The sequence below is a fragment of the Polypterus senegalus genome, chromosome 13 (assembly GCF_016835505.1).
Source record: "Polypterus senegalus isolate Bchr_013 chromosome 13, ASM1683550v1, whole genome shotgun sequence".
Taxonomy (NCBI): Eukaryota; Metazoa; Chordata; class Cladistia; order Polypteriformes; family Polypteridae; genus Polypterus; species Polypterus senegalus.
The window spans coordinates 47,450,667-47,475,849 of NC_053166.1; the positions used below are offsets into that span (position 1 = coordinate 47,450,667).

The 25,183-nt window shown below is 35.7% G+C and overlaps 1 protein-coding gene across 5 annotated transcripts in view; it reads left to right on the forward strand.

Annotated features, from left to right (window-relative positions):
- aff4 (AF4/FMR2 family, member 4) overlaps window positions 1-25,183 on the forward strand; it is a 109,389-nt gene that overhangs the window by 57,997 nt on the left and 26,209 nt on the right. For 3 of the 5 annotated variants that reach the window (XM_039775806.1, XM_039775809.1, XM_039775811.1), the window contains 12 exons: window positions 1,386-2,177; window positions 3,163-3,207; window positions 3,741-3,827; window positions 4,633-4,669; window positions 4,927-4,972; window positions 14,843-14,863; window positions 15,148-15,202; window positions 15,293-15,330; window positions 15,418-15,595; window positions 15,925-16,836; window positions 19,244-19,332; window positions 19,897-20,122. In XM_039775806.1, coding sequence (XP_039631740.1) covers window positions 1,386-2,177; window positions 3,163-3,207; window positions 3,741-3,827; window positions 4,633-4,669; window positions 4,927-4,972; window positions 14,843-14,863; window positions 15,148-15,202; window positions 15,293-15,330; window positions 15,418-15,595; window positions 15,925-16,836; window positions 19,244-19,332; window positions 19,897-20,122 — 2,526 coding nt within the window. The remainder of the gene's footprint in view (window positions 1-1,385; window positions 2,178-3,162; window positions 3,208-3,740; window positions 3,828-4,632; window positions 4,670-4,926; window positions 4,973-14,842; window positions 14,864-15,147; window positions 15,203-15,292; window positions 15,331-15,417; window positions 15,596-15,924; window positions 16,837-19,243; window positions 19,333-19,896; window positions 20,123-25,183) is intronic. The other 2 variants (XM_039775808.1, XM_039775807.1) reach the window with 2 other exon arrangements.

The window sequence follows — 25,183 nt, forward strand, 5'->3', positions numbered from 1 at the left end:
TGTCCATCCCTTCATGACCACCATGTACCCATCCTCTGATGGCTACTTCCAGCAAGGATAATGCACCATGTCACAAAGCTCGAATCATTTCATATTGGTTTCTTGAACATGACAATGGGTTCACTGTACTAAAATGCCCCCCACAGTCACCAGATCTCAACCCAATAGAGCATCTTTGGGATGTGGTGGAACGGGAGCTTCGTGCCCTGAATGTGCATCCCACAAATCTCCATCAACTGCAAGATGCTATCCTATCAATATGGGCCAATATTTCTAAAGAATGCTTTCAGCACCTTGTTGAATCAATGCCACGTAGAATTAAGGCAGTTCTGAAAACGAAAGGGGGTCAAACACCGTATTAGTATGGTGTTCCTAATAATCCTTTAGGTGAGTGTATACTTAATCTTTTGGGACCTATATAACAGGTAATTGATCATATTGCACGACTGGAAGGCACTGCAGTTCACATTAGTCATCACTCCATTTACAACAAAGGAATGACATCTGTGGAAGAAAAGTTAAACTTAGGGGTCACATAGTCAATTAGGATAAAGTGTTTTGATATGCTTATTAAAATATAGCATTCATCGTAAAGAAATGGTATACAGGGTTAGTAGATGTTGGAAATCTGTTCAGTCATATTAAGAAACCAGATAAAGGTCAAATGAGCAGAAAATGTACTGAAAGGTGACTGAGATGACTAAGAAGTATATAGACGTCCAGTAAACAACCAGAATTGACAGTTATTACATATGCAGAAATTTCAAGAATGGTAGCTCAGCTCGCTGGATATAAGAGTAATAAGGATATAATAAAGTAGACTTTTATATAGTTCATTTTAATGTAAGCCAATGAACTAATTAGTGTAAAATGTATGCATTGAATGACACTATGTAAATTCAATAGTTTATAAAATTAACCTCTATCATTTTTTCTATTATCATTCTGACCATGCTATAATAAAGAATGCTTCCTCTAAGGATTTTTGTTTGTGTTAAACAAGAATTCTTTTTATGGAATGCTATTTGTTTTTAATAAAATCAATAAAATTACAAAAACAACATAAGATCATACTTAACTGCATTATATTTGAATTATTGGAAAGAGACACCTTCATATACAAGTAGTCTCTGTGCAGTCTTAGACGATGAGGTGTGTGTGTGTATATGTGTATTATAAATTTTGGGAAGGCAAGACATTAACTGTTTAAAAAATATATATGTATGTGTATGCATATAAATATATAAAAAATAAGCAATTTTATACACATTGTTTTAGGTTAGATGTGTACTGCATAACTTTAGATTTGTTTCAGGCAGTATGTACTTGTTTTATACAACATTTTGACTTAAGATAATTTTATACTGTGTCACTTTTCTTTACAGTCCTGTAAAGAGGATAAACTATCTAGCAGAATCCAGAGCATGCTTGGTAATTACGACGAAATGAAAGAACTTATAGGAGATAAATCACTTCAGAAGCTCATCGTAATGCCCAAACCAACTGTCCCATCTACACCAGAGGACAAATCTAGTCCCTCTCTATTTAGGGAACAACATAGCAGCAGTGGTTCAAGTCAGAGCAGCAAATGGACTCCCGTTGGACCTGCTGCAAACAACTCCTCCTCTTCCTCTTCATCAACAACTTCGTCACAAACACAGAAACGATCTAGTGTACAGAGCAGCCACAATAGTGGCCAAAGGACTAGCAGCAGCAGCACCCAAAGACACGAAAGAGAGTATAATATTAGTGGACAAAAGAAAAGCAAGCATGGGTCAGAACACTCAAAATCTCATTCATCCAGCCCTACCAAGGGTTCTTTGAATTCTAGCCATTCCAGGTCTCATGGTGGAGAACACCATAGTAAAGAGCACCATCGGTCCAAGTCGCCACGAGATCATGAAGCAAACTGGGACTCTCCTTCTCGTGTACACACTTTTTCATCAAATGGTCAGCATGCAAACCAGACTTTTCCACCATCGTTGATGTCAAAGCCCAGTTCAATGCAGCAAAAACCAACTGCTTATGTTCGTCCAATGGATGGTCAGGAGTCTCTTGAACCCAAAATGTCATCAGAGCATTACATAAGTCAGTCACATAGCAGCAACATTGCAGAAATGAAACCAAGTAGCAAGGCATCTCTAGCTAAACTCAAGATACCTTCTCAACCCCTTGAGGTAAGATATGTGTGTGTATATGTGCTATAGCTGATCTAGTGAAATAAAATAAGTACTTTAGTTGTAGGGTTTTATGATTCCAGTTTTGAAACGGAATAGCTAGGAAAATGTAGTCCAGGTGGGTTAGTTTCCTAGTAATAAAAGAAATGCTTTCATACAGTTTTCTGTGGAAAGTATAGTAAAATAAAAACAAAAGGCTAATTTTGCTGTATCAGTTTTGTTTTTAAAAAAACTAATTTTCATTGTTTAAATTCAGTACATATATCTGGCATGTATTATGAAGGCTTTGTGTGTGTTTAAAAAAAAACAAAAAAACCCTGTGGTTCTGTTTAGCCCAATTTCTTTAAAAAAAAAAAAACTTGCTGCTGAAATAACGTTTTACTTTTTTATTTTGTACTTTTTTTTAGTACACCTTTTCTGAGATGCCAGAAATCCCTCAGAGAATCAGTGACATAATGATAAGCTTAGATTGTTATCATTGGTTATTTGTTGCCTATTATGATAACCAATATCAACCACAGTCCAAGAGATTTTAAATTTCTAAAGTTCACGTTCTGAGGGTTTTTTTTTTTTTTTTTCCCCTGTTATTGATTAAGTAGGAATATAATGCTGCATATGTATGCACCTAGCAGTTTCTATATCATGGACCTGGTAGCTGGTGAAAAATAACATGGGATATAAAGTTTCCTTTTAAACTTTTGCAGATAATTCTCAATTATTCCTAAAATGCTTAATGTCAATGAAAACTGGAGAAAGTAAAGCATGTTAACCTTTATATCGAAAGCGTATTAGACTTTAAAGAGATGTTCATAGTTTTTAGGCAGTACTGTAGTTTTTGTGTGTTTTGTATGGCAGGAGTTGTGATTCTTGATAATGGTTGTAAGAAGAAAATTGTGTAACATTTTTTTATGTACTAAATTTAGTAGAATTTATTGTAGCTATTTAAAATTCAAATTTTATGTTTTTATCACTTTCCTTAATATAGGCATCAATGTCTGGTGATGCTAGCTGTGTAGATGAGATTTTAAAGGTAAGAATTTAAAAATCCTTGCCTCATTATTTTTTTTTTCTTTCACTATAATGTGTATTTAAAATTTCTCCTTTATACATCCATAAATCATTGCATTAAATGTGTACTTTTGTGAATGCAAAATTGTTTTTTTGTATATTGTATTCTATTGGATAAATTTGCAGTCTCCCCCATTTTCGTAACAAAGTCATTTGCATTCACAAACTTAACAATTTTATTCTTTTAGTTTATACCATTTTTAGAGTGGAGTAATTTTTTTCATATTTACATATACATTTGTTATGCAAGTCCGATGAAACATGTAGGTTTGTACAGTATTTATTTAAAAGTATTTGCCGTTATGTGAATTATCTTAAAAATATTTCATTGATCCTCAGACAGTCTCACAAATGAAAACAATATTTTCATTATTAGAAAGCTTTAAACTTTTACCTCACATTGAATGAATAAATAAGCACATCTGAATTAATTCTTAGTCTCTGTGAAATGTGAAATATCTGCACATTTGTTAGTTTAATGTTGGTCTTTTCTAGGAAATGACACAGACATGGCCACCTCCGTTGACTGCGATTCATACACCATGTAAAACGGAGCCTTCCAAATTTCCATTTCCTACAAAGGTCAGATTATTTTTCTTTTGATCTGTTAAACAACATGCATTTTTTTCCCCAGAGCCTTTAAGGAAATAGTCATGTATTTCTAATACAGCTATGCGGTACCCTTCTAAAAAATCATCAATAGCTTGTTGGAAACTGCATGATATAGAGACTGCAAAGCTTTGCTGTGTTCTGTGAAGTTTCATAACCTAGTATATGCTGGAGAAACATGAACATGAGCTAATTTGTAACTGCTTTAATTCCTTGTTTCCATAATTTGTATATACTTTTCTCAAGTTGAAATTAGCTTATTTGATAATATAAAACTTTTTCTTATGTTTTATGTACATGAAGCAGTGTAACAGACGTCCATTCTTGATTTTGTTCTGTTAAAACTTTTATATAGTAAACGTTAATGGCAAGAGGTATGGAATAATGAAATACAATTAATTTAAATTAGAGATATGTATAATGTTGCTATTTTAACCAAGAAAAGTTTTTTTTAGTAAACAGTAGGACAGGATCAATAAAATTGTTGACCACAATAAAGAGGGTCTGGTTGAGAAGCATGGCTTCACATCTCATTTAGTTTGCAGTATTCATTAAATCTTGATTACCTGTATTGTCATACTGAATCTGCATTAAAAAATAGTCATTATAAAATCTGCAACTATGTTTTAGGTATTTGGAATAATTAGTGCCTTGGAAGCCAATTCTGGTTTAACTGGAGCTTTTTTGTTAATCACTTTTTGTCTGTAATTTTAATTGGATACCTGTGCAAAATCTGTTAGCTAAATATGTTCTAATAATCTTTTCACCTTTCCAATAGGAGAGTCAGCATTCAAATTTTAGTACTGGAGGGCAGAGTAAGTAGATTGGTCTATAGTCTTATAAAAACAATGTATCCAATTTTTTTTATGAGAATTTAACACAAATGTTAAACGTTGCCTCATCTTACCATTTTATTTTTTTGAAAATGAGTTGTTTAAGTGTCTACGGTTAATGTTTCTATTGGCTATGGTTTTCACTGCCAAAGAAAGTTCTCTTTCATATTTAATAATGACAGTTAATCTCTTATTTTTTATATAAAAAAATTAAAATGTTGCTTGTTTTTATGTTACAGAGCGTTATATCTCACCTAAGCTGTCAAGTGGTCAGCCTTCCAAGGGGTATGTATTTGTACAGTGTGCATTTTCTGCTTAAATTCACCTACATACTGTATCTGAATTTGTATCCAAAAGTATATTTGGCCAGATGTTTTTAGGCAGCTTGTTTTATACTTTAAGTTTGTTTAAATATTAGAATAGCCTGTTTGTATGAAAATACATATTTTCTGTTTAAATGTGCATACATTGGACTTTATAAATAATGCACATTAATCTCAAAATATTACTTAAAGCAGGTGTGTACGCGACAAGGAGAACAGGTTTGCCTCTGTAGGTGTAGGTTTTGCTAATATTGGTGTATTATACTTGGATACAGCATGTGTTGTAAATTTCAGTTTAAACAAGCTAGGAGTATGAGAACGAGTAAAATGTCTTGTCATATTGCTAAAACTTCAGAGATTTAATATTTGAGAAATTATTAATAGTAAATACTAAATTTCCACCAAGTGACATATAAAAAAGTTGTGGTCAAAATCCATCAAATGGAATTTTAGAGCACCTTCTGCATATGTGTCCATTAAGTTCTTAATTTTCAAATACTGTTTTCATGTAATCAGTCTTAAGACCACTAAAAAATATTAGTTGTCATTGTCAACTACTTTCCTGTTAAAGTTGCAAAATATACCTTGCAGTCTGTCATATTTGAAAGATTTTTGTTATACACGTTATGGGGTTTAGTGGTTTTTGGTAAGCTACATTTGTGCAGTAATTTGTTACTATATTGGAAAGTCTGGTCAGAATGCAGATAATCTGAATATGTTTTAAGGTTTGTTCTTAGCAGATGAAAGTACAAAACAATCATCAAATAGAGCACATGACAGTATATCTTGGAAGGTCTTGATCAATTGATGATGACTCAAACAAGTCATTGTATGTTAACAAGATGTAATGAAAAATAAACAAATTATTAAATACAGTAAATGCATGGCAAGGATGAGAAGTGTCAGTAACGTGTTGTCTGGAGTAAATCAGATTGCAAAGATTGTCTTAATCTCATATTGTGATTTACAGTTTTCCCAAGGCTCATCTCCTAACCCATAAACATTATGCAAGAGGTTATAGTTGCTGTTGTACATATTTCCTGTGTGATGCAATAATGTCTGATAAAACAAGTAATGGCAGTATATAGTGCTCTTTAATGGTGTGTCAGTGTTCACTGAATCACAAACGACTTTACTGTTGAATAAACCAAAGACTACAAGAAAGTTATTGCAGTGAGTGTGTTTCTGTGAACTTTTTACATCACTGGTAAATATGTCAGCCCAGTACAATATGACCCTACAAGTGCAACTATTAGTTGTATCCAGTGGTGGGTAGAATAGCCAAAAATTGTACTCGAGTAAGAGTAAAAAAAAGTACTTGGTGAAAAGACTACTCAAGTACTGAGTAACTGTTTGAACATAATTTATTTTTTAGAAATGTTGTAATAAGACAGACAAAAATATAAAATGTGCAAATTCTGCTATTTCCAAATAATAAAATAAAAAAATGAGTAAAAATAAATCACATCTTTACAAAGTAAAGATGCACAAATAACACAAAGTTCCAAATCTGTTTTTCACAAAGCTTTTGAAGCCGATACCTACCGTGGATAACATGTATGTTTGAACAGTGCAAACTACTTACAGTGACAAGATACACTGACAGTATAATACCGCATATTCACTTAATGGTGTAGCGGGTCCACGACATAAAAAAAAAAAAAAAAGAGGCCAGTTTCAAATCCATAAAGCCGTGTCACTCTCCGTGGGCGCAATTGCACGACCGCAGGGAGTTAATGAGGTAGTTAGAGCGAGTTGCACTGCACATGCGGGTCCGATCATTCTTTTTTTTTTTTTTTATTTATTTATTTTTAATTAATTTTATTACAATCCATACAAAGCAATCCAGTTTTTACAAAAAGAAAAATTGAGTTAAGAACAGAGCGATCCCCACCCCTGAGTGAGAGAGCAAGCCGAACGGCGTTAAATTTAAGGCTTGTAAACATACCTAAATTAATAAATTTGAAGTGCTTTATGAACTTATTTTAAAATATTACTGATTAGATCCTGCCATGTTTTGAAAAAAGTCTGTACGAATCCTCTTGAGTATTTGATTTTTTCCAATTTCAAATAATATAACACATCGGTTTCCCCCTGACTTAAAAGAGGAGAGTTTGGGTTCTTCCAGTTTTTATCAGAAGAAGTCTGCGTGCCAAAAGTGTAGTGAATGCAATCACAATTTGTTTGTCTTTCTCCACTTTAAGCCCCTCTGGAAGAACCCCAAACACAGCTGTTAATGGGTTAGGAGGGATTGTGAGTCCAAGGCTATCTGAAAGGTAATTTAAAAGTTTTTGTCCAGAATAATGTTAATTTGGTGCAGGCCCAGAACATGTGACCCAGTGAGTCTGGGACTTGGTTGGAACGTTCGCAGGTTGGATCATGCCCTGGAAGCATTTTGGAGAGTTTTAGACGAGACAGATGTGCTTGATATATAATTTTAAGTTGTATAATTGTATGCTTTGCGCATATGGAGCTCGAGTGACTTCTCTGCATTGCTACTTTCCACTCCTTTTCTGATATATTAATTGAGAGATCTTTTTCCCAGTGTCCTCTTGGATCTTTGAAAGGGAGGGACTGTAAAATGATTTTATATATTGTAGAGATGGAGTCTAAGTCCTTGAGATTGAGCAATATTTTTTCTAGCATGGATGAGGGTGCAAGATGAGGAAAATCTGGGAGGTTCTGTTTAAGAAAGTTCCCAATTTGAAGATCGTGAAAGAAATGTGTAGCTGGAATGTTAAATTTGGAATGTAATTGTTCATAGAATGCACAGATGTTGTCTATATAAAGATCTCTAAGCAAGTTAATTCCAAAGTTTTTTTAGATATTAAAAACTGCATATGTTTGTGAAGGTTGAAAGAGGTGGTTCTCTTGCAGAGGTGCCACAGATAGAAGCTTCTCCATCTTAAAATGCTTTCTACATTGGTTCCAGATTCTAAGTGAGTGGAGCATAATTGGGTTATTAGTATATTGCCGATAGCGTGTGTTTATTGGAGCACAGAGCAAGGAATATGAAGAAGTACTGCAGGATTTTACTTATATTGCGGTCCATGCCTGTGTATGTTCTTCTATTTGTGTCCAGGTTCTTACCGCCTGTATATTTGCTGCCCAGTAATAAAACTGGAAGTTAGGTAGAGCCATGCCGCCTTCTGCCTTTGTAGGGTCGCTCTTTTGATGCATGTATGTTTTGAATTCCAAGTAAATGAGGTTATTGTTGAATCTAATTGCCTAAAGAATGATTTATTAATGTATATTGGGATGTTTTGAAATAAAAAAGGAGCTTAGGAAGAATATTCATCTTAACAGTGTTAATTCTTCCAGCTACAACAACAACAACAACATTTATTTATATAGCACATTTTCATACAAACAGTAGCTCAAAGTGCTTTACATATTAAAGAATAGAAAAATGAAAGACATAATTATAAAAAATAAATCAACATTAACATCGAATAAGAGTAAGGTTCAATGGCCAGGGGACAGAAAAACAAAAAAACTCCAGACGGCTGGAGAAAAATAAAATCTGTAGGGATTCCAGACCATGATACCGCCCAGTCCCCTCTGGGCATTCTACCTAACATAAATGAAACAGTCCTCTTTGGATTTAGGGTTCTCACGGAAGGGCTTGATGATGATGATGGTCACGTAGACTTCTTCCTTTTAATCCGTCCATCATTGTTGGAGCATCATGAAGCTTTGAGTAGGTGGAGGTGGCGCAGGCCACCACCACAAAGAAACCGGAAAAAGAAACAGAAAAGAGAGTAGGGGTCAGTACCGATTTTAGAGCCACCATGAATAGTTGTTATGATGAATTGAACATACAGAGTATCAGGATTAAGTTAAATTACGATTAAAATGAAGTTATAAAAAGGCCATGTTAAAGTAATGTGTTTTCAGCAGTGTTTTAAAGTGCTCTACTGTATCAGCCTGGCGAATTCCTATTGGCAGGCTATTCCAGATTTTAGGTGCATAACAGCAGAAGGCCGCCTCACCACTTCTTTTAAGTTTTGTTCTTGGAATTCTAAGGAGACACTCATTTGAGGATCTGAGGTTACGATTTGGAATATAAGGTGTCAGACATTCCGATATATAAGATGGGGCGAGATTATTTAAGGCTTTATAAACCATAAGCAGAATTTTAAAGTCAATTCTGAATGACACAGGTAACCAGTGTAGTGACATCAAAACTGGAGTAATGTGTTCTGATTTTCTTTTCCTAGTTAGGATTCTAGCAGCTGCATTCTGCACTAGTTGCAAACGATTTATATCTTTTTGGGTAGTCCTGAGAGGAGTGCGTTACAGTAATCTAGTCGACTGAAAACAAACGCGTGAACTAATTTCTCAGCATCTTTCAGTGATAAAGAGGTCTAACTTTACTTATGTTTCTTAAGTGAAAAATGCTGTCCTAATGATCTGATTAATATGTGATTTAAAATTCAGATTACAGTCAACAATCACCCCTAAGCTTTTTACCTCCGTCTTGACTTTTAATCCTAATGTATCCAGTTTATTTCTAATAGCCTCATTGTATCCATTATTGCTGATCACTAAAATTTCAGTTTTCTCTTTATTTAACTTGAGAAAATTACTATTCATCCATTCTGAGATACTAGTCAGACATTGTGTTAGTGAATCAATAGAATCGGGTCATCAGGTGCTATTGATAAGTACAGCTGTGTGTCATCAGCATAGCTGTGGTAGCTCACGTTGTGCCCTGAGATAATCTGACCTAACGGAAGCATGTAGATTGAGAATAACAGCGGACCCAGGATAGAGCCTTGTGGAACACCATATTGGATATCATGTGTCTTGAGTTGTAATTCCCACAACTAACAAAATATTTTCTCCCTGTCAGGTAGGATTCAAACCAATTTAAGACACTGCCAGAGAGGCCCACCCATTGACTAAGGCGATTTCTAAGAATGTTGTGATCAATGGTGTCAAATGCAGCACTCAGATCTAAGAGGATGAGAACAGATAAATGGCCTCTGTCTGCATTTACCCGCAAGTCATTTACTACTTTAACGAGTGCAGTTTCTGTGCTGTGATTTGTTCTAAAACCTGACTGAAATTTATCAAGAATAGCATGTTTATTTAGGTGGTCATTTAACTGCATAATGACTGCCTTCTCTAGAACTTTACTTAAGAAGGGCAGTTAGAGATGGGTCTAAAATTTTCAAGAGCGAGGGGTCAAGATTATGTTTCTTAAGTAGGGGTTTAACTACAGCAGTCTTAAGACAGTCTGGGAAGACCCCAGTATCTAGTGACGAATTTACTATGTCAAGAACATTATCAATTAGCACGCCTGATACTTCTTTGAAAAACCTTGTTGGTATCGGGTCAAGGGCAGGTGGAGGGTTTTAATTGAGATATTATTTTTGTAAATCAGGTAAATCTATCCTAGTGAAAGAGTTTAATTTGTTTATAACAGGATGTTGGGGTTTAGGGGGATCCTTAGTGTTGGGGAGATATACTATGTTATTTCTAATATCATTAATTTTTGATTGAAGAATACAGCGACAGCCTCACAGGTTTCACTGGAAGCACTTAGGAGGCATTCCTTTGAGCTACCTGGGTTTAGTAGGCGATCAATTGTTGAAAATAAGACTCTAGGATTACTAGCATTGTTATTTATAATATTAGAGAAATAGCAGCGTCTCTCAAGACGGACAGTGTTATTGTATTCTGTTATTTTGACTTTTAATATTTCGTGGTGGATAGTAAGTTTACTCTTCCTCCATTGACGCTCAGCTCTACGGCATGTTCTCTTTAAATCAGACACTCTTTGGGTCTTCCATGGTATACCAATGCTAGAAGATTTTTTCACTGTCTTTTCAGGTGCAACTATGTCAACAGCAGCTCTCACTTTAGAATTAAATCTTTCCACCTTACTATTTACATTGTCCTCGCTATTATAGCTGGCACTATAAACGGACTGATTGCTTAAAATGTTTGTAAGTTTTAAAGCTGCTGCGAATCAAAGAAGCGTTTTTAACAATATGCTTCTCATGAGTGTTTTTATCATTATTTCTATATTAAAAGTAGAAGAAAATGGTCTGATAGACCAATATCAATGATCTGTTTTATATCAACTTTCAGTCCTTTAGTAATCACTAAGTCTAATGTATGACCTGCTTTATGTGTAGGCTGATTTATGAGTTGTCTCAAATCAAAAGAATCCAGGAGGTTCATAAATTCTTTTACTTTTAGATCACACTGATTATCTATATGAAAATTAAAGTCGCCAACTATTAGGAGTGTGTCATAATTAGTAATTAAAATTGACATTAAGTCAGAGAATTCCTCAAAAACGCGTTATATTTAGGAGGTCTATACACGGATAGTATTAGAACTTGAGAATCTCCATGAATAACAACGGCGAGATACTCAAAGGACTTGAACTTACCAAAACTGACATCTTTACATTTTAATCGCTCGAGTAAATGTTAGCCAATCCGCCCCTTTTCCCTGGCGGTTTGAATGAGTAAAACTGTAATCCGGAGGCGCAGATTCGATTAAAACTGACGCGGCATCTGAATTCAACCACGTTTCATTTAGTGCAATAAGATCTATTTTTTTATCACTAATAAGATCGTTGATAAAAACGTTTTGTTAGTTAAAGCTCTGACATTTAATAGTGCCATATTTAATGTTTCGGAGGTGCAGAGATGAGTACTATATGCGTTATTGTTATTTGGAATAGGAACTAAATTATTATTATTAGCGCTCTGTGTATATTTTTGTTTAATCTGCGATCTGTTTTTATAGTTTTAATACATTGTTCCTCTAAAATAGTGATTTTAATTAGATTATTGGAGTTTATGCCGTATTTCCTAGGTTTTCTACGTGCATTGAGATTGCTTATTACAGTATTAATGGTGTGAACTTTAACGGAAGACTCTATTAAACATTCATCATGTCCTGGCACAGCAGTATTATTTCGGAAGGGGTTAAGAGCAGAGATAGATAGTCAAGAAAAACGAATTACCTTCGATATGTTTTCGGAGAGGACCCGGGCGCCGAAACTGTTCGGATGCAGGCCATCACGCTTGAAGAGACGCGGCCTTTCCAAGAAGAGATTCCAATTGTTGATGAAGCCGACATCCTTCTTCTTGCAGAAACCCTGTAGCCAGTTGTTCAACCCTAGCAGACGACTGTAGTACTCGTTGGATCGTCTGACGAGAGGTAGTGGACCCGAAACGAAGATCTTTGCCGACAAGTGCTAGTGTGCAGGTCCGATCATTCTCAATTGATTTATTGGCTTACCGTGGCTTGTGATTAAGGCCCATGGAGACACTCCGTATATATATACGGGTCAGCACAAAAAAGAAGGGGGAATCAAAGAAAAGGAGAAAAGACATGAAAGGCAGGCTTGGGAACGATGATCTGGTTTTTGTAGTGAAGCTGTGACCGTTTAGCAGTGAATAGGAGCCCTCGTGACTTAAAAAGTCTCTCACAGGCTGCAAGACACAGGAAGTTTGTGTGTGGTCATGTGACTGCATGGCTACGTCTGATTGGTGAAACAGTCATTCTGTAGATCCACTGGCAACTTCTCTCTTGCAAAAATATAGTTTAATGTATAAATGGAAAAAAGTAACGAGTCGAGTGTTCAGTGTAGCGGAGTAAGAGTAGCGTTTTTTTCTTCACAAATGTACTCAAGTAAAAGTAAAAAGTATGGTGCAGTAAAACTACTCTTAGAAGTTCATTTTTTTTTTTATATATATAAAAGTTAAGTAAATGTAACTCGTTACTACCCACCTCTGGTTGTATGTATACTATTAGTGCCATTTTTAAACTTATTTGCAGATTGAACTTGAAAGAAATCTGTACATGCTCCCCCTGCAATCCCTCCACATGTACTTGTTTTCATTTTAAGAACTTGCAAGCTCACAACACTTGTTGAATATAGATTTTACTCTCCAGTTTACTATTTTAAGTTTTCGGATATTTGAGTTTCGAATAAATTCCCAATAAGCATGTCAGTTTTTCACTGTTCTGTCCAGATCTGAACTTTACCTCTTTGCTTTCAACATGGTAATGTTTCACTTTAAATTGTTAACATTATTGAAAGTAAAATTTTTTTCAAAGTTTTTCAGTTTTTTGGGTTTTTTTGTGATTAGTATAATTGTTTAAGAGTGATTGTCACACAGTTATTTGCATTAGCACATACTCTACAACATGTACCAACAACACATTGTACTGCAGAGAACAGTAAACACAATTACTGATAATCTTAAGCCATACTTTAACACAGAGGACATGTAATTTAGATCTGGTGTGTTTTGAATTAGGTGAGAAACATTACTTTTATCAAAAATAGATGATCTAACAAGTCCAGATTGTACATTTGTTTTTAGTTTAGTTTTTTTTTTTGTGTCAGAAATTGCATATTAAAAAACTGAAGCTATATTTCAATAACAATTTTCTAATTTTAAGTATAATGAAATGTGAATCAAATATAATAGATTTAATATCATTTTAATTTTTAAAGAATTCCATTTGCAGTCCCAATCTATAATGCAAAATCAGTTTCTTTATGAACAGTTTTGTTGTGCAAGCCACAGACCTGAAATCTGACACACATGTTCCTTTCACTTTAATTCGGGTTTTTGACATCTAACTTTTTTTCCTGCAGCCAGGATGCTTGTATGGGCAGCTCAGAGTCGAAGCGAGTGATAGGAAATATGGAGTGATCTATTAACAAACAAAGCAGTATTGTACAGGTTGTGATGGTTATCAAGCTTGCATTTCAACCAAGAAATCCAGATTCAGTTCCAACCCATTTTATTTCACTTTTTCTTTAATCAAACATTTCCCGTTTTGTTTTTGTTATTGCCCCAAGCTTCCCAGTGTGGAGCCATATTGTCTCTAGTCATTTATTGCAATTCCAAGAGTAATATCTCGCCATTGCACCATAATCGCATCCTGGCAGGCACGGCTTCTCTTGTCATTTTTAAAGTTGCACAAGTCTGGTTTTTGATATTTAACTTTTTGTCCCAAGATCTCATGAATAGTTTACATCACACTTCTCTCCCCAATTCCCCTCTTCAAAACCCTAATTAACATTGACAGTAATGCTTGGAAATAATTCCTGATCAAAGCTGGGGGGAAAAGGTACTGTTTTCATAATCGCAAGTGGTAATACTCTGCAGTGTGATCTATCGACATAAAAACGGCACCTTGCAAGCTATGATGGTAACGTTATGGCCATTGTGCTTGCCTTTCTACCAGGAAATCCCTTTACATTTAATGTGCGGTGGTCCACCACCACTTTTGTCTTGGCCCGAAGCTGTGTTGGGCAAGACTGTATTGTCTCTGGGGTTATTTACTGCACCAGAAGGAAATACCAAGGATGATACTGCATAGAAAGAAGCTTTCCAGTGCTACTAAATTTATATATAAAATGCAACAAGTGTGAAGTTAATAGGTAGTAGTATCATCCTGTAAAGAAGTACAGTAAAAATCTTCTTTCAACAAATGACCAATTTGCAGTGCCATCATACATTTACAACTGTTCAGAAATTTAAAAATAGCACAATTTATGAACACAGGATATTGCATATTATCTTTTTTTTTTGAGAAGCCCATGTCTCTGGTTATGTGGCAAAAATGTGTGTTAAACCTTTGCTGTAGCTTGACATGGCTCCCAGACAATACTTGATAGTAGCTAATGTTAGATGTTCCAATCCTTTATTAATTTGTCCATCAATTGTTTTCACATTTAAAGTGAATGATTTCATTAATTTTTAATGTGTTGAATTCACAGCTTGAACTTGCTATATAATATAAACAATTTAAATGTGGTGTTCTTTTTCTCTTTTCAAAACCCTAGTTGTGATGGGGATCCAGCAAAGTAAGTATTTAAAATTATTTTCCATAAAAACTAATTTCATTGCACACAGGTTTAATATGCAAAAAGTATCTCTCTTTTCTCTTATAATAAGTACAAACTTTTAATTTAGTCTAGAAAACTTCATAATGTAGAAAGTTAAATTTGTTCTAGTTTTTTGTTCACATTCTTACATGTAATCCAACTGCTTTCAAAAATTGTTAAGTAACACAAATACCTCATTATAAATAGTATGCTTATGTTTTTACAACATGTGGTCTCATAGCTGTTTAATTTGTTTGCTATAGTATGCTAGAAGATGACCTTAAACTAAGCAGCAGCGAAGACAGTGATGGAGAACAGGTATAATTTTGTTTTGTTTTTTTGTTTATGTAAGAACATAATGTAGTGGTATTCCCATGGATTGATTATCTTAATTTGTTTTCTTAACAGGGATCAATAAAAACTGCACCTAGGAATACATCTGCAAGGTATTTTAATTTCTGTATTATTATGAAGAGATGTACTGGTATTAAGGGGAAAAAACCTGAAGCATTTCTCTCTTGTTTCTTGTTCAGTAGTAATTCTGAGCCATCCCAACACAATAGTGAAGGGGCAGAACATTCACGGGATGATTCTAGTAGTCACAGTGGAACAGAAAGCAGTTCTGAATCAGATTCGGAGAGTGAGAGCAGTTCAAGTGACAGTGAGGCCAATGAACCATCGCGTGTCACATCCCCTGAGGTGGGATTTAAAGTTAAGAGAGTTTAAACCTTCACTCCATTTCTTTTTGAAATCATGCTGCATTGAATCTGCATTTATGTGGAATAATTTAATTCTAAATGTGCACCAAAATGTGAGATTTTACCTCTTGCATTCCTTTATCAATGATGTATTTACTTACAATTTTGTATGACTAATTTTTCTACTTGATTACTTACATATTTAAATTTAGCTAATAACTATGAATGTTATTGCAACTTGATTGATCGCAGTGAATGTATAAAATTTTACTTTCAGTGCTGTGTAAAAATTGCAAATTGTATATACTGTATTATGACACATAATTACATTAATTTTCATAGCCTGAACCACCACCAACAAACAAGTGGCAACTTGACAACTGGCTAAATAAAGGAAACAAGGTTTCACCAGCATCTTCTGTGGAGAGCAATGTTCCACCAAATTACAAGAAGGAAAACCGTGACCAGAGTACAGGCAGAGGGTATCCTAGCCAAAATGGGTCCAAAGAGTTCAATGCCTCTACTCCTGGAAGAGACTCTCGTGCCTCCCAGAAGGTGTCTGAAACTGGCCGTGGTCGGCAAAGGTCCCCTGCACAAAGTGAGAATACAACACCACAAAGAAGATCAGTAGGTATAAAAAAGCCCAAAAAATCTGAAAAGCCACCTGTGCCTGAGGAACCAAAGGGTGGTTTAAAAGTTGAAAGTGAAACTCCTCCTGAAATACCTTCAAACCGGCCAAAAGCAGCAACAAAAGGGCCCAGAAAACTCGGCATTAAAAAAGAGTCAAAGTCATCACCTCGACCTGCTCCAGAAAAGCGTAAATTCAAGACTCCTAGCAAGACTCCACAAAAATCTAGAGAATTTGTAGATACAGACAACTCATCCTCTGATTCAGAGGGAAATGAAAGCACCCCTTCTTCCTCACAGACGCCAAAATATTCTGAAAGTGTCCAGACTCCAGTGAGCAAACAGTGTACAGAGGATGAGGATGGTTTTTTTAGGCCAAGAATTTTCTCTCCTATGGAAGAGAAGGTACCACTCTCTCCCCTGAGCGATCCAGATGATCGGTATTCTGTTATACAGTCCCTGATTGTTAGGATTGATTTGACTCTTCTGAGCAGAATACCAGGAAGACAGTTTAAGGATATAGAACACTCCAAGGTCGAGATTGAGAGCACAGTGGAAAGGGAAAATAAAGATTTTCAGAAACCGCCTTTGGAAAGGAGTTCTGCCAAAGGCAAAAGAAAGCATAAGGTAAAACAAAATTTTTTTTAAATTATTTGGCTGGTTTCTTTTTATTCGCTGGTTATTTAGTGCTTTAGAATAATGTTACTGTCATCTATCCACATCTGGTTCCTTGCTATTCAGGGGTGCGGAAATCCAAAGCCCGACTCATCCGACACGGTTAAATTGACTATTGGACAAGCGTGTTTTTCTGGTTTGTTGTCCGTGGGCAAGTGCACTTTTCTGGAGAAAAAAAGAATTATATGTGCTACACAGGGCACATTTTTACCACTACTTTCAAATTTTAAACATTTGGGTACATACTTTGTGTGGAAACAGTCTACTTAGGCATGTTCTTCATGTCTCAAATTGGTCTTCAATATTGTTTACAAAATGATGGCTGATTTTTCAAAGCGGAAGCACTCTTACGGTCTTACAGAAGTATTTTATCCTACTATTTACACGCTTAGAGATGCGGTCATTTTTTTCATGCTGACATTACGATATAATCTGATGCTTTTTCATTATAATCAATAACTTTTATATATTGATAAATTCATTATTTCTACGTAAAAATGTGGTCATTTTACTTACAATGCAAAATTTTTCACCACATAACAAAGCTTGTTAGGCAGTTAATCTTTCCTGAAATTTGTGATTTTGCATAGGTTGTGATATATTGAGGGATTAAGAAATTTATCGTGTGACAACATCAATTTTGATGAGCCGTCCATAGATCATTTTTGATTAGAGAATTTTTCATATAAAACAAGTTGGTTTCAGGCTCAGTTTATTAAATATAAAGAAAAACATTCTAACGGTTTCCAAAAGTTATGAAATATCAATAAAAATCTTCACTTAGACGCGATTATTTTTTCCCCGACATCATCGGTAATATTTACTTCTTTGGAAATGTACAATTTTGTGAAATTTCGAATACATCTTTAGGAATTCTCTGTGTAACCCATAATTCACTGCGGTAAGCACATTTTCTCGCTATATGTGTGTTGCTGAAACTGAAGCAAGTAGCATCACGTGGATCGTTTCTTGATTAAAACTGGCACAACAGGCCTTGAAAAACCTGACATTGAGGGCAAGAAAAGAAAAACAAAAGTTGAAAGGGATCGTGAGTATAATAAAAAAACGAAGAGAGTCTTTTCAATCGCAATGGCTCAAAGAGTTTCTGTGAGTAAATGCAGACGACACTGACTCCATTTTTTGCCAAATTTCCCGTCAGTATCCACTTATTGCCAACAAAACATCCACATTATTTACCGGCAAGAAAGTCAACACTACTGTCGCATCGGCTGTCTGCAAAACACATTGCCTGTATGTCAAAGCATGAGTCTAAAAGTAAGAAAAAAGTTGGTTCAATTGAAAAAGCGTTTTCTAAAGTTGAACGCTTGGAGGTTGAGCGTTAGGCTAGGCTGTTCGATACAGCTTACGCTGTTGCAAAGCACAACAGGCCATTTACTGACTTTCAATTTCTGTGTTCTGTGCAGGAAAAGAATGGTGTAAATTTAGGGAGTGACCATCGAGGCAGGGATGCCTGTGTTGAGTTTGTGAAGTCAATATTGTCTGTTTTGTTGAATGATGTCTCAAGGACAGTGTTCTGTTATGTAACTGTAATATGTGAAACAGAACTAGTGTAACTATAATGAAGGCATTGTTTATTAGTGAGATTAAATAAGGGAATCTTTTATATAATGTTCTAGAGCAAGGTGGTAAAATACTACTCTCTGAAAGAACTTTTTTCAGTTTTAAAATGGAAGGCAGTTTTGGTATTAATAAAAGAGATAAAATAAACTTTTTCACTTTTGTTATTTGTTTAAGGGCAAGTGAATTGAACTGGCGGACAAGTGGATTTTCTAAGTTTACTTGTCCGTGGACAAGTAGAAAAAAAATTGATTTCCACACCCCTGCTATTTCTGTGGGAAGCATAGGGCATGATTTTAATTTGATATTTGAATTTAATCCCTACAAATATATATTCACAGACACTTAATAATAAGCAGTAAAATGGAAAACCAACATGATTATTGAAAGCTAATGTTATTAGTTTTGAGAGTTCAAAGGATATTCAAACATACTTGATTCCCACTCTTGGAACTAGTCATTTGAGTAGTTTGCACTTCAGTGAATGAAGAGGGTGCTTTAATATGCTGTATGTGTATGCTTTAATTGTCTAGGTATATTAATAAAGGCATTTCTAATTACATGTATATAACCTTTAGAAACTGTTTTTTATTCTTCTGCAAAGGTGTTTTTTTTTAATATATAAAAATTTATTTGGAGTCTGCTGACCGTTCTCCACTTTAAGTACTGTTTGGGCAATAGTAGTAGTAATACTGCAACTAACTTTGAAAAAGTTAAGAATATACTGTAGTATACTTTTCACCTCTCAAATAAGTATTTTAAATTTCACTCTTTTATGTAGATTGAAGAAGACAGTGTAAAGAGTGAGAGTAAAAAACTTAAACTGGAAGAAAAAAGCAACTCGAGTCACAAAACAAGTGTCAGTAAAGGGTAAGCTTTTTTTTTTTTTGGTGAGACACAATGCTGAATATGTTATCTGGAATGTTAACATATTTTAGCTGTTTTCCTCTCATACTGCTGCTCATTTGCTACAATTTTTTTATTTCTTGTTACTGGGCTTTGTTTAAGGATAGGGAAAGTAGAGAATGAGGTTCATTCCTTGGCACCATAAATAGCTGATGTTTTGGAGTGGCAGTGAAGGAGCATTTTGAAAGATGGGGTTAATCATTCTCACTGTTGGAGATGTGGCAATAATATAAAATTTCAATTTAAGAGTTTTTCTAGCTGTTAAGCAATCATTATGTATTAGCGGATGTATATACGTTTTAATAATCATCTTGTTCAATGTATATCAATCTGTTTACTAGATGCTTAAAAACAGCTTGTAAAGAGTTGTAAAGAGCTTGTAAAATTGTTTTTTGGAACTGTTATACCATTACTGATTGCTTAAAAGTAGTTTTATTTTATAATTCTCCTCTCTCCCAGATGTTTTTTTTTTTTTGTTGTTTTTTTTTGTAATGTTGAGATGGTTTTCTTAATCAGTGTTTTTTCCAGTTTAACCAAAAGGTCTGCAGAGAAAGAGAAAGAACCAGTACCATCTCCATCTGTTGCTGCTCAGCCAAAAAACCCCAAAACTGAGCAAAGTCGTAAGCGAACTGCAAGTCAGTCATCTGCTTCATTGTCCAGTAGTAACAAAGACAACGTCAAAAGCAGTACCAAGAGCAGCTTGATTTCCTCTAAGCACAGGAAAAATGAAGAGAAACAGTCTGGGACAAGCAAGGTACTTTAAATATTTTGTTTTAGAATATATGGGTTGCAGTGGAAGATATGGGGGAATTCAGCCTAAATGAGTTTTGAAATGCCAAAACTTGTAAAGGTAGATTATATTGCAATTAAATTAAGAAAGCAGGAAATTTTAGGTTAATATGAATTTGTGAGTAGACCTGATAGGGGCTAAAATAAAAATGCACAAAACACATTATTGTCTTAGATGTGAGCATTTAAGTTATTAACATACAGTGCATCCGGAAAGTATTCAGCGCATCACTTTTTCCACATTTTATGTTACAGCCTTATTCCAAAATGGATTAAATTCGTTTTTTTTTCCTCAGAATTCTACACACAACACCCCATAATGACAACGTGAAAAAAGTTTACTTGAGATTTTTGCAAATTTATTAAAAATAAAAAAATTGAGAAAGCACATGTACATTAGTATTCACAGCCTTTGCCATGAAGCTCAAAATTGAGCTCAGGTGCATCCTGTTTCCCCTTGCATCCTGTTTCCCCTGATCATCCTTGAGATGAGATGTTTCTGCAGCTTAATTGGAGTCCACCTGTGGTAAATTCAGTTGATTGGACATGATTTGGAAAGGCACACACCTGTCTATATAAAGTCCCACAGTTGACAGTTCATGTCAGAGCACAAACCAAGCATGCAGTCAAAGGAATTGTCTGTAGACCTCCAGATTTGTGCCTCGAGACAATGCTGTCTCGGAGAAGGTTACACAAAAAATTTCTGCTGCTTTGAAGGTCCCAATGAGCACAGTGGCCTCCTTCATCCGTAAGTGGAAGAAGTTTGAAACCACCAGGACTCTTACTAGAGCTGGCCGGCAATCTAAACTGATTGATCGGGGGAGAAGGGCCTTAGTCAGGGAGGTGACCAAGAACCCGATGGTCACTCTGTCAGAGGTCCTCTGTGGAGAGAGGAAAACCTTCCAGAAAGCCAACCATCTCTGCAGCAATCCACCAATTAGCAATGTACAGAGACATCCTGGATGAAAACCTGCTCCAGAGCGCTCTTGACCTCAGACTGGGGTGACGGTTGATCTTTCAGCAGGACAATGACCCTAAGCACACAGCCAAGATATCAAAGGAGTGGCTTCAGGACAACTCTGTGAATGTCCTTGAGTGGCCCAGACTTGAATCCGATTGAACATCTCTGGAGAGATCTTAAAATGGATGTGCACCGACGCTTCCTATCCAACCTGATGGAGCTTGAGAGGTGCTGCAAAGAGGTATGGGCGAAACTGGCCAAGGATAGATGTGCCAAGCTTGTGGCATCATATTCAAAAAGACTTGAGGCTGTAATTGCTGCCAAAGGTGCATCGACAAATCATTGAGCAAAGACTGTGAATACTTATGTACATGTAATTTCTCAGTTTTTAAAATTTTAACAAATTTGCAAAAACTTCAAGTAAACTTTTTTCACATTGTCATTATGGGGTGTTGTGTGTAGGATTCTGAGGGGAAAAAATGAATTTAATCCTTTTTGGATTAAGGCTGTAACATAACAATATGTGGAAAAAATGATGCGCTGTGAATATTTTCCGGATGCACTGAAATTTGGTTGGTTTGCAGTTTCTCTTCAGTCATGTAAATTCTTCTAATGACTTATTAAGTTTACAGCAATTCAGACTTACTCGTTTGCATGGCGATTCCCACAAGCACTCACGTCATGCTTGTGCTTTAGAAGCCCTGTGGCTGACTTACTAGAGAGCGCTCTCTCTCTCTCTAGTTGCCCCAGGTATGTTTGTAAACCTGGGCTTCTGCTGTCATTTAAAGACACACAAACCCCTAAGTGGTCTGTGCACTCCAGTGTACATTGGGAGTCAACATATACTGTTGAGAGGCGCACATTTTGTCTTTCCCTACTGCCATTCTCCAAGAGGCATTTCAAAATTTGCATTTGGAACTTATAACGAATTACCCTACTAGAGCTGAGCAATTAACTGATTTCAAATCGATATTGAAACAATATGATTAGTAAATCCTACGATTTAGGATATTAAGTTATGCAGTGGGTCTGACCAATAGGGCTGTTGAACCAAACACTGCTGTTTGATCATAATTCGATTTTATAAAAAAAAAAGTCTGATTTGAAGGCAAAATCTGCAGTATTTTGCAGATCTGTTTTTGCACTTCGATTGGCTTTTTCGTAGTTTTGAATGGGTTAGATGTGGGGTTTTTTTCCCCCTCCCCATTAATAAAACTTACAGCTAGAACATTTTTTCTGTGCTTCTTGATTCCCAAAGTCAAACCCCCCATTGCTGTGGGTGCCCTTTAGGTGGTCCATCAAATCAGACCATTAAGGTCATCCATTAATTTTTTACTGACGTAAAAATACTCTTGCATATAAAATGTATATACTGTGTGTATTTATAGGTTACCAAAGAATCGTTTTGATTGAGGGGTGCCCATCTAGCGAGTATGATTACATAACATACCCAAACTGGTTAATTTGTGCAGACAGTAACTCAACATTACCTTTGGCAGGTGGTTGTTCGTACGTCCAAATCATCAATGTTGACCACAAAGCATAGTACATAAATAATAAATAAATAAATATTGCAAAATGCTGATCATTGGTTCCACTCCTTAATTACATGACTGACTACCTGATATTTCACTGGAAGACCTTGATATTGGCAACAGAATTCAGCTTTCCAACTGTATGAGTGACGGTGCCAAACAGTCGGATTAAATAACAATGTGCCAAGTTCAATTACTGGGCATGGGCAGTCTTGACCAAGTTGTACTGAGGGCAAGTTTTTACTTAGCTCTGTTTCAGTGCATAGCTGCATGTGGGTGTGTATTGTGCAACTGCTGCATTATCTTTTCTGCTTTTTACATACCTGCTGTCTTACCTTGGCGGTCCACTATTTTGATGTCCAGTGTGTTTTTAATATAGTCAATAGCACTCAATTAATAATCTAAAACCTCCACTGTTTGTTGGCTGATTTTATTGTTATTTTGGAGGCCTCGGCTTATTGCTTTTTTTTTGTTAACTCTGTTGTGTGACATCTGAGTGAGAGGTCTGCTCTGTTGATGTGAGCTTGTTTGCTGCTCGAAATGGCACTGTCCTCTGGTTACAGATCACCTTTTTGAACTAGCACTTGATTGATTAACCCATCAGCATCTCTGCTGTTCATTTATTTTGAAATCAGTGTTAAAGTGCAATAGGATTCACTTTATTTCAAATTACAAATTCATATTTCCTTGTGCCTGCCCACAAAAATGCAAAGGCCCACCTAAAGATTTGGTCTGGTTGACAGGTCTGCCATGTATGCGCTCAGAGCAGTTTTTCTAAATGCTTCTCCAGTGATGGAACAAAATCAGATGTGAAATATAATGTTACATTTACTCTAAGATCACTGTTTAATCCTCTGACCTTCTCATTAACACTAGAATTACCAAAGCCTATGAAAAAACTTGTAAATCCGGCCCACCTTAAATCCCTTTGCACCTCTCCGTCAGCGTCTTGAACCTTTTGTGTAAGTTTTTATTTGATCTTTGGACTTCAGGCTTCACACATTATATAGTTTATGCCTACATTTTGTCATTTATTACTAAAATATGAAAAACATTTGTTTTAGCAATGTGTTTACACAGATTGTAGAAACAGAACACAAATGAAATGCATGTGTTCCAAACAAAGATCTGTTATTTCCACTCTAAAACTCCAGCACTTCACTCCCAGATAATCAAGGCATGAGGTGGGAGAACTTTGTGCACATTCTGCTGCAGTAGGGGGATGGAATAGCAAGCTACATGTCTTTATCGGCACATTTACAGGACAAAAGACACTGACAGAAGAGGTGCGAAGGGATTTAAGGTGGGCCGGATTTTTTTCATAGGCTTTAATTCTGGTGTTAAAGCAAATGGAAAATAACTTTTGATTTTGCTTTTATTACAATGCTTTAAAATCCCCACTTTAACCAGCCTTATGCAACGCGGCATGCCATGTGACATAATTAGTCTCAGTCTTTACCTTGCTGCTGGTTTGACACATAATGCCTAAAACTATGAGATTAAATTGAAAATATGCAGGCCACCTTTATTAAAATATTGCTATTGCAGTAAAGGAGAAAAAAGTAGAAAGGTGCAGAGTGGATTTTTTTTCTGAAAGAGGACATCTCCAAAATAATAAAACTACTCCACATTCTATTTGCCAGCTGTTTTTTTTTTTTTCACGGTTCTGACAGTGTCACACTAGCGTGACTGACCCATATTTATCTGGAACTTTGTCAGGACAGCAAACCATAAAAGAAACCATGTAAAGGGGCCTAAATCCTTACAAAGCACACTCACTGGCATTGCGCCTAGCTACATCATTAATATTTTTTACTACTGTTTACTTGCTGGTGAGACTGTAAAGCATGACATGCTTGCGACAGTTTTGGTTGGGTCCCGTTACGCACTGTTGGTGTACTGTGACATGTCTTCCTGCTACATGGACAACTATGAGGAATGGGAAGCAGGGATGAGGTAGAGCCCCGAGGAAGGACATGTCTGTAGGAAGAATTGAGAGACCTTGGTAAAGGATAAGATTGTGCTTTTGTGCCAAGTCTAAGCATCAAGCTGTTAGTAGTAGACTGAAAAGATTGTGGTGCTAATGAGATCCTTTTTTTTTAGGGTATAACTGGCAATTTTTTTTCCCAGTTTTTGTTCTTGCTCTTGTTGCATTACGTTAATAGTAAATGTTTAAATAGCTGATACTAACGTACATTACAACCACCATTGTTAATCTAAGTAATCTAAGTTAGACTATATAATTAAATATTTACTTATTTTTAATTTGAATATTCAAACCTTAGTTTTAGGATAATTTGATAGCCTTGTACAGAATGTTATCTTTCTGATGCTAAGGAAACTGGCTCTCATATTCCTGTGCATACCAGTCACGAGTTTACCATCAGTGATACTGTTTAGTATTAGAGCACTGTGGCCATGTCATGTCTGAAACCAACAAAGGTTGATGATATGGTTTTCTTGACAAAAAAAATCTGTAAAGACTATAGTGAATATCGAGAAGTAGAGATGTCAGGGAAACAAGTTGTAC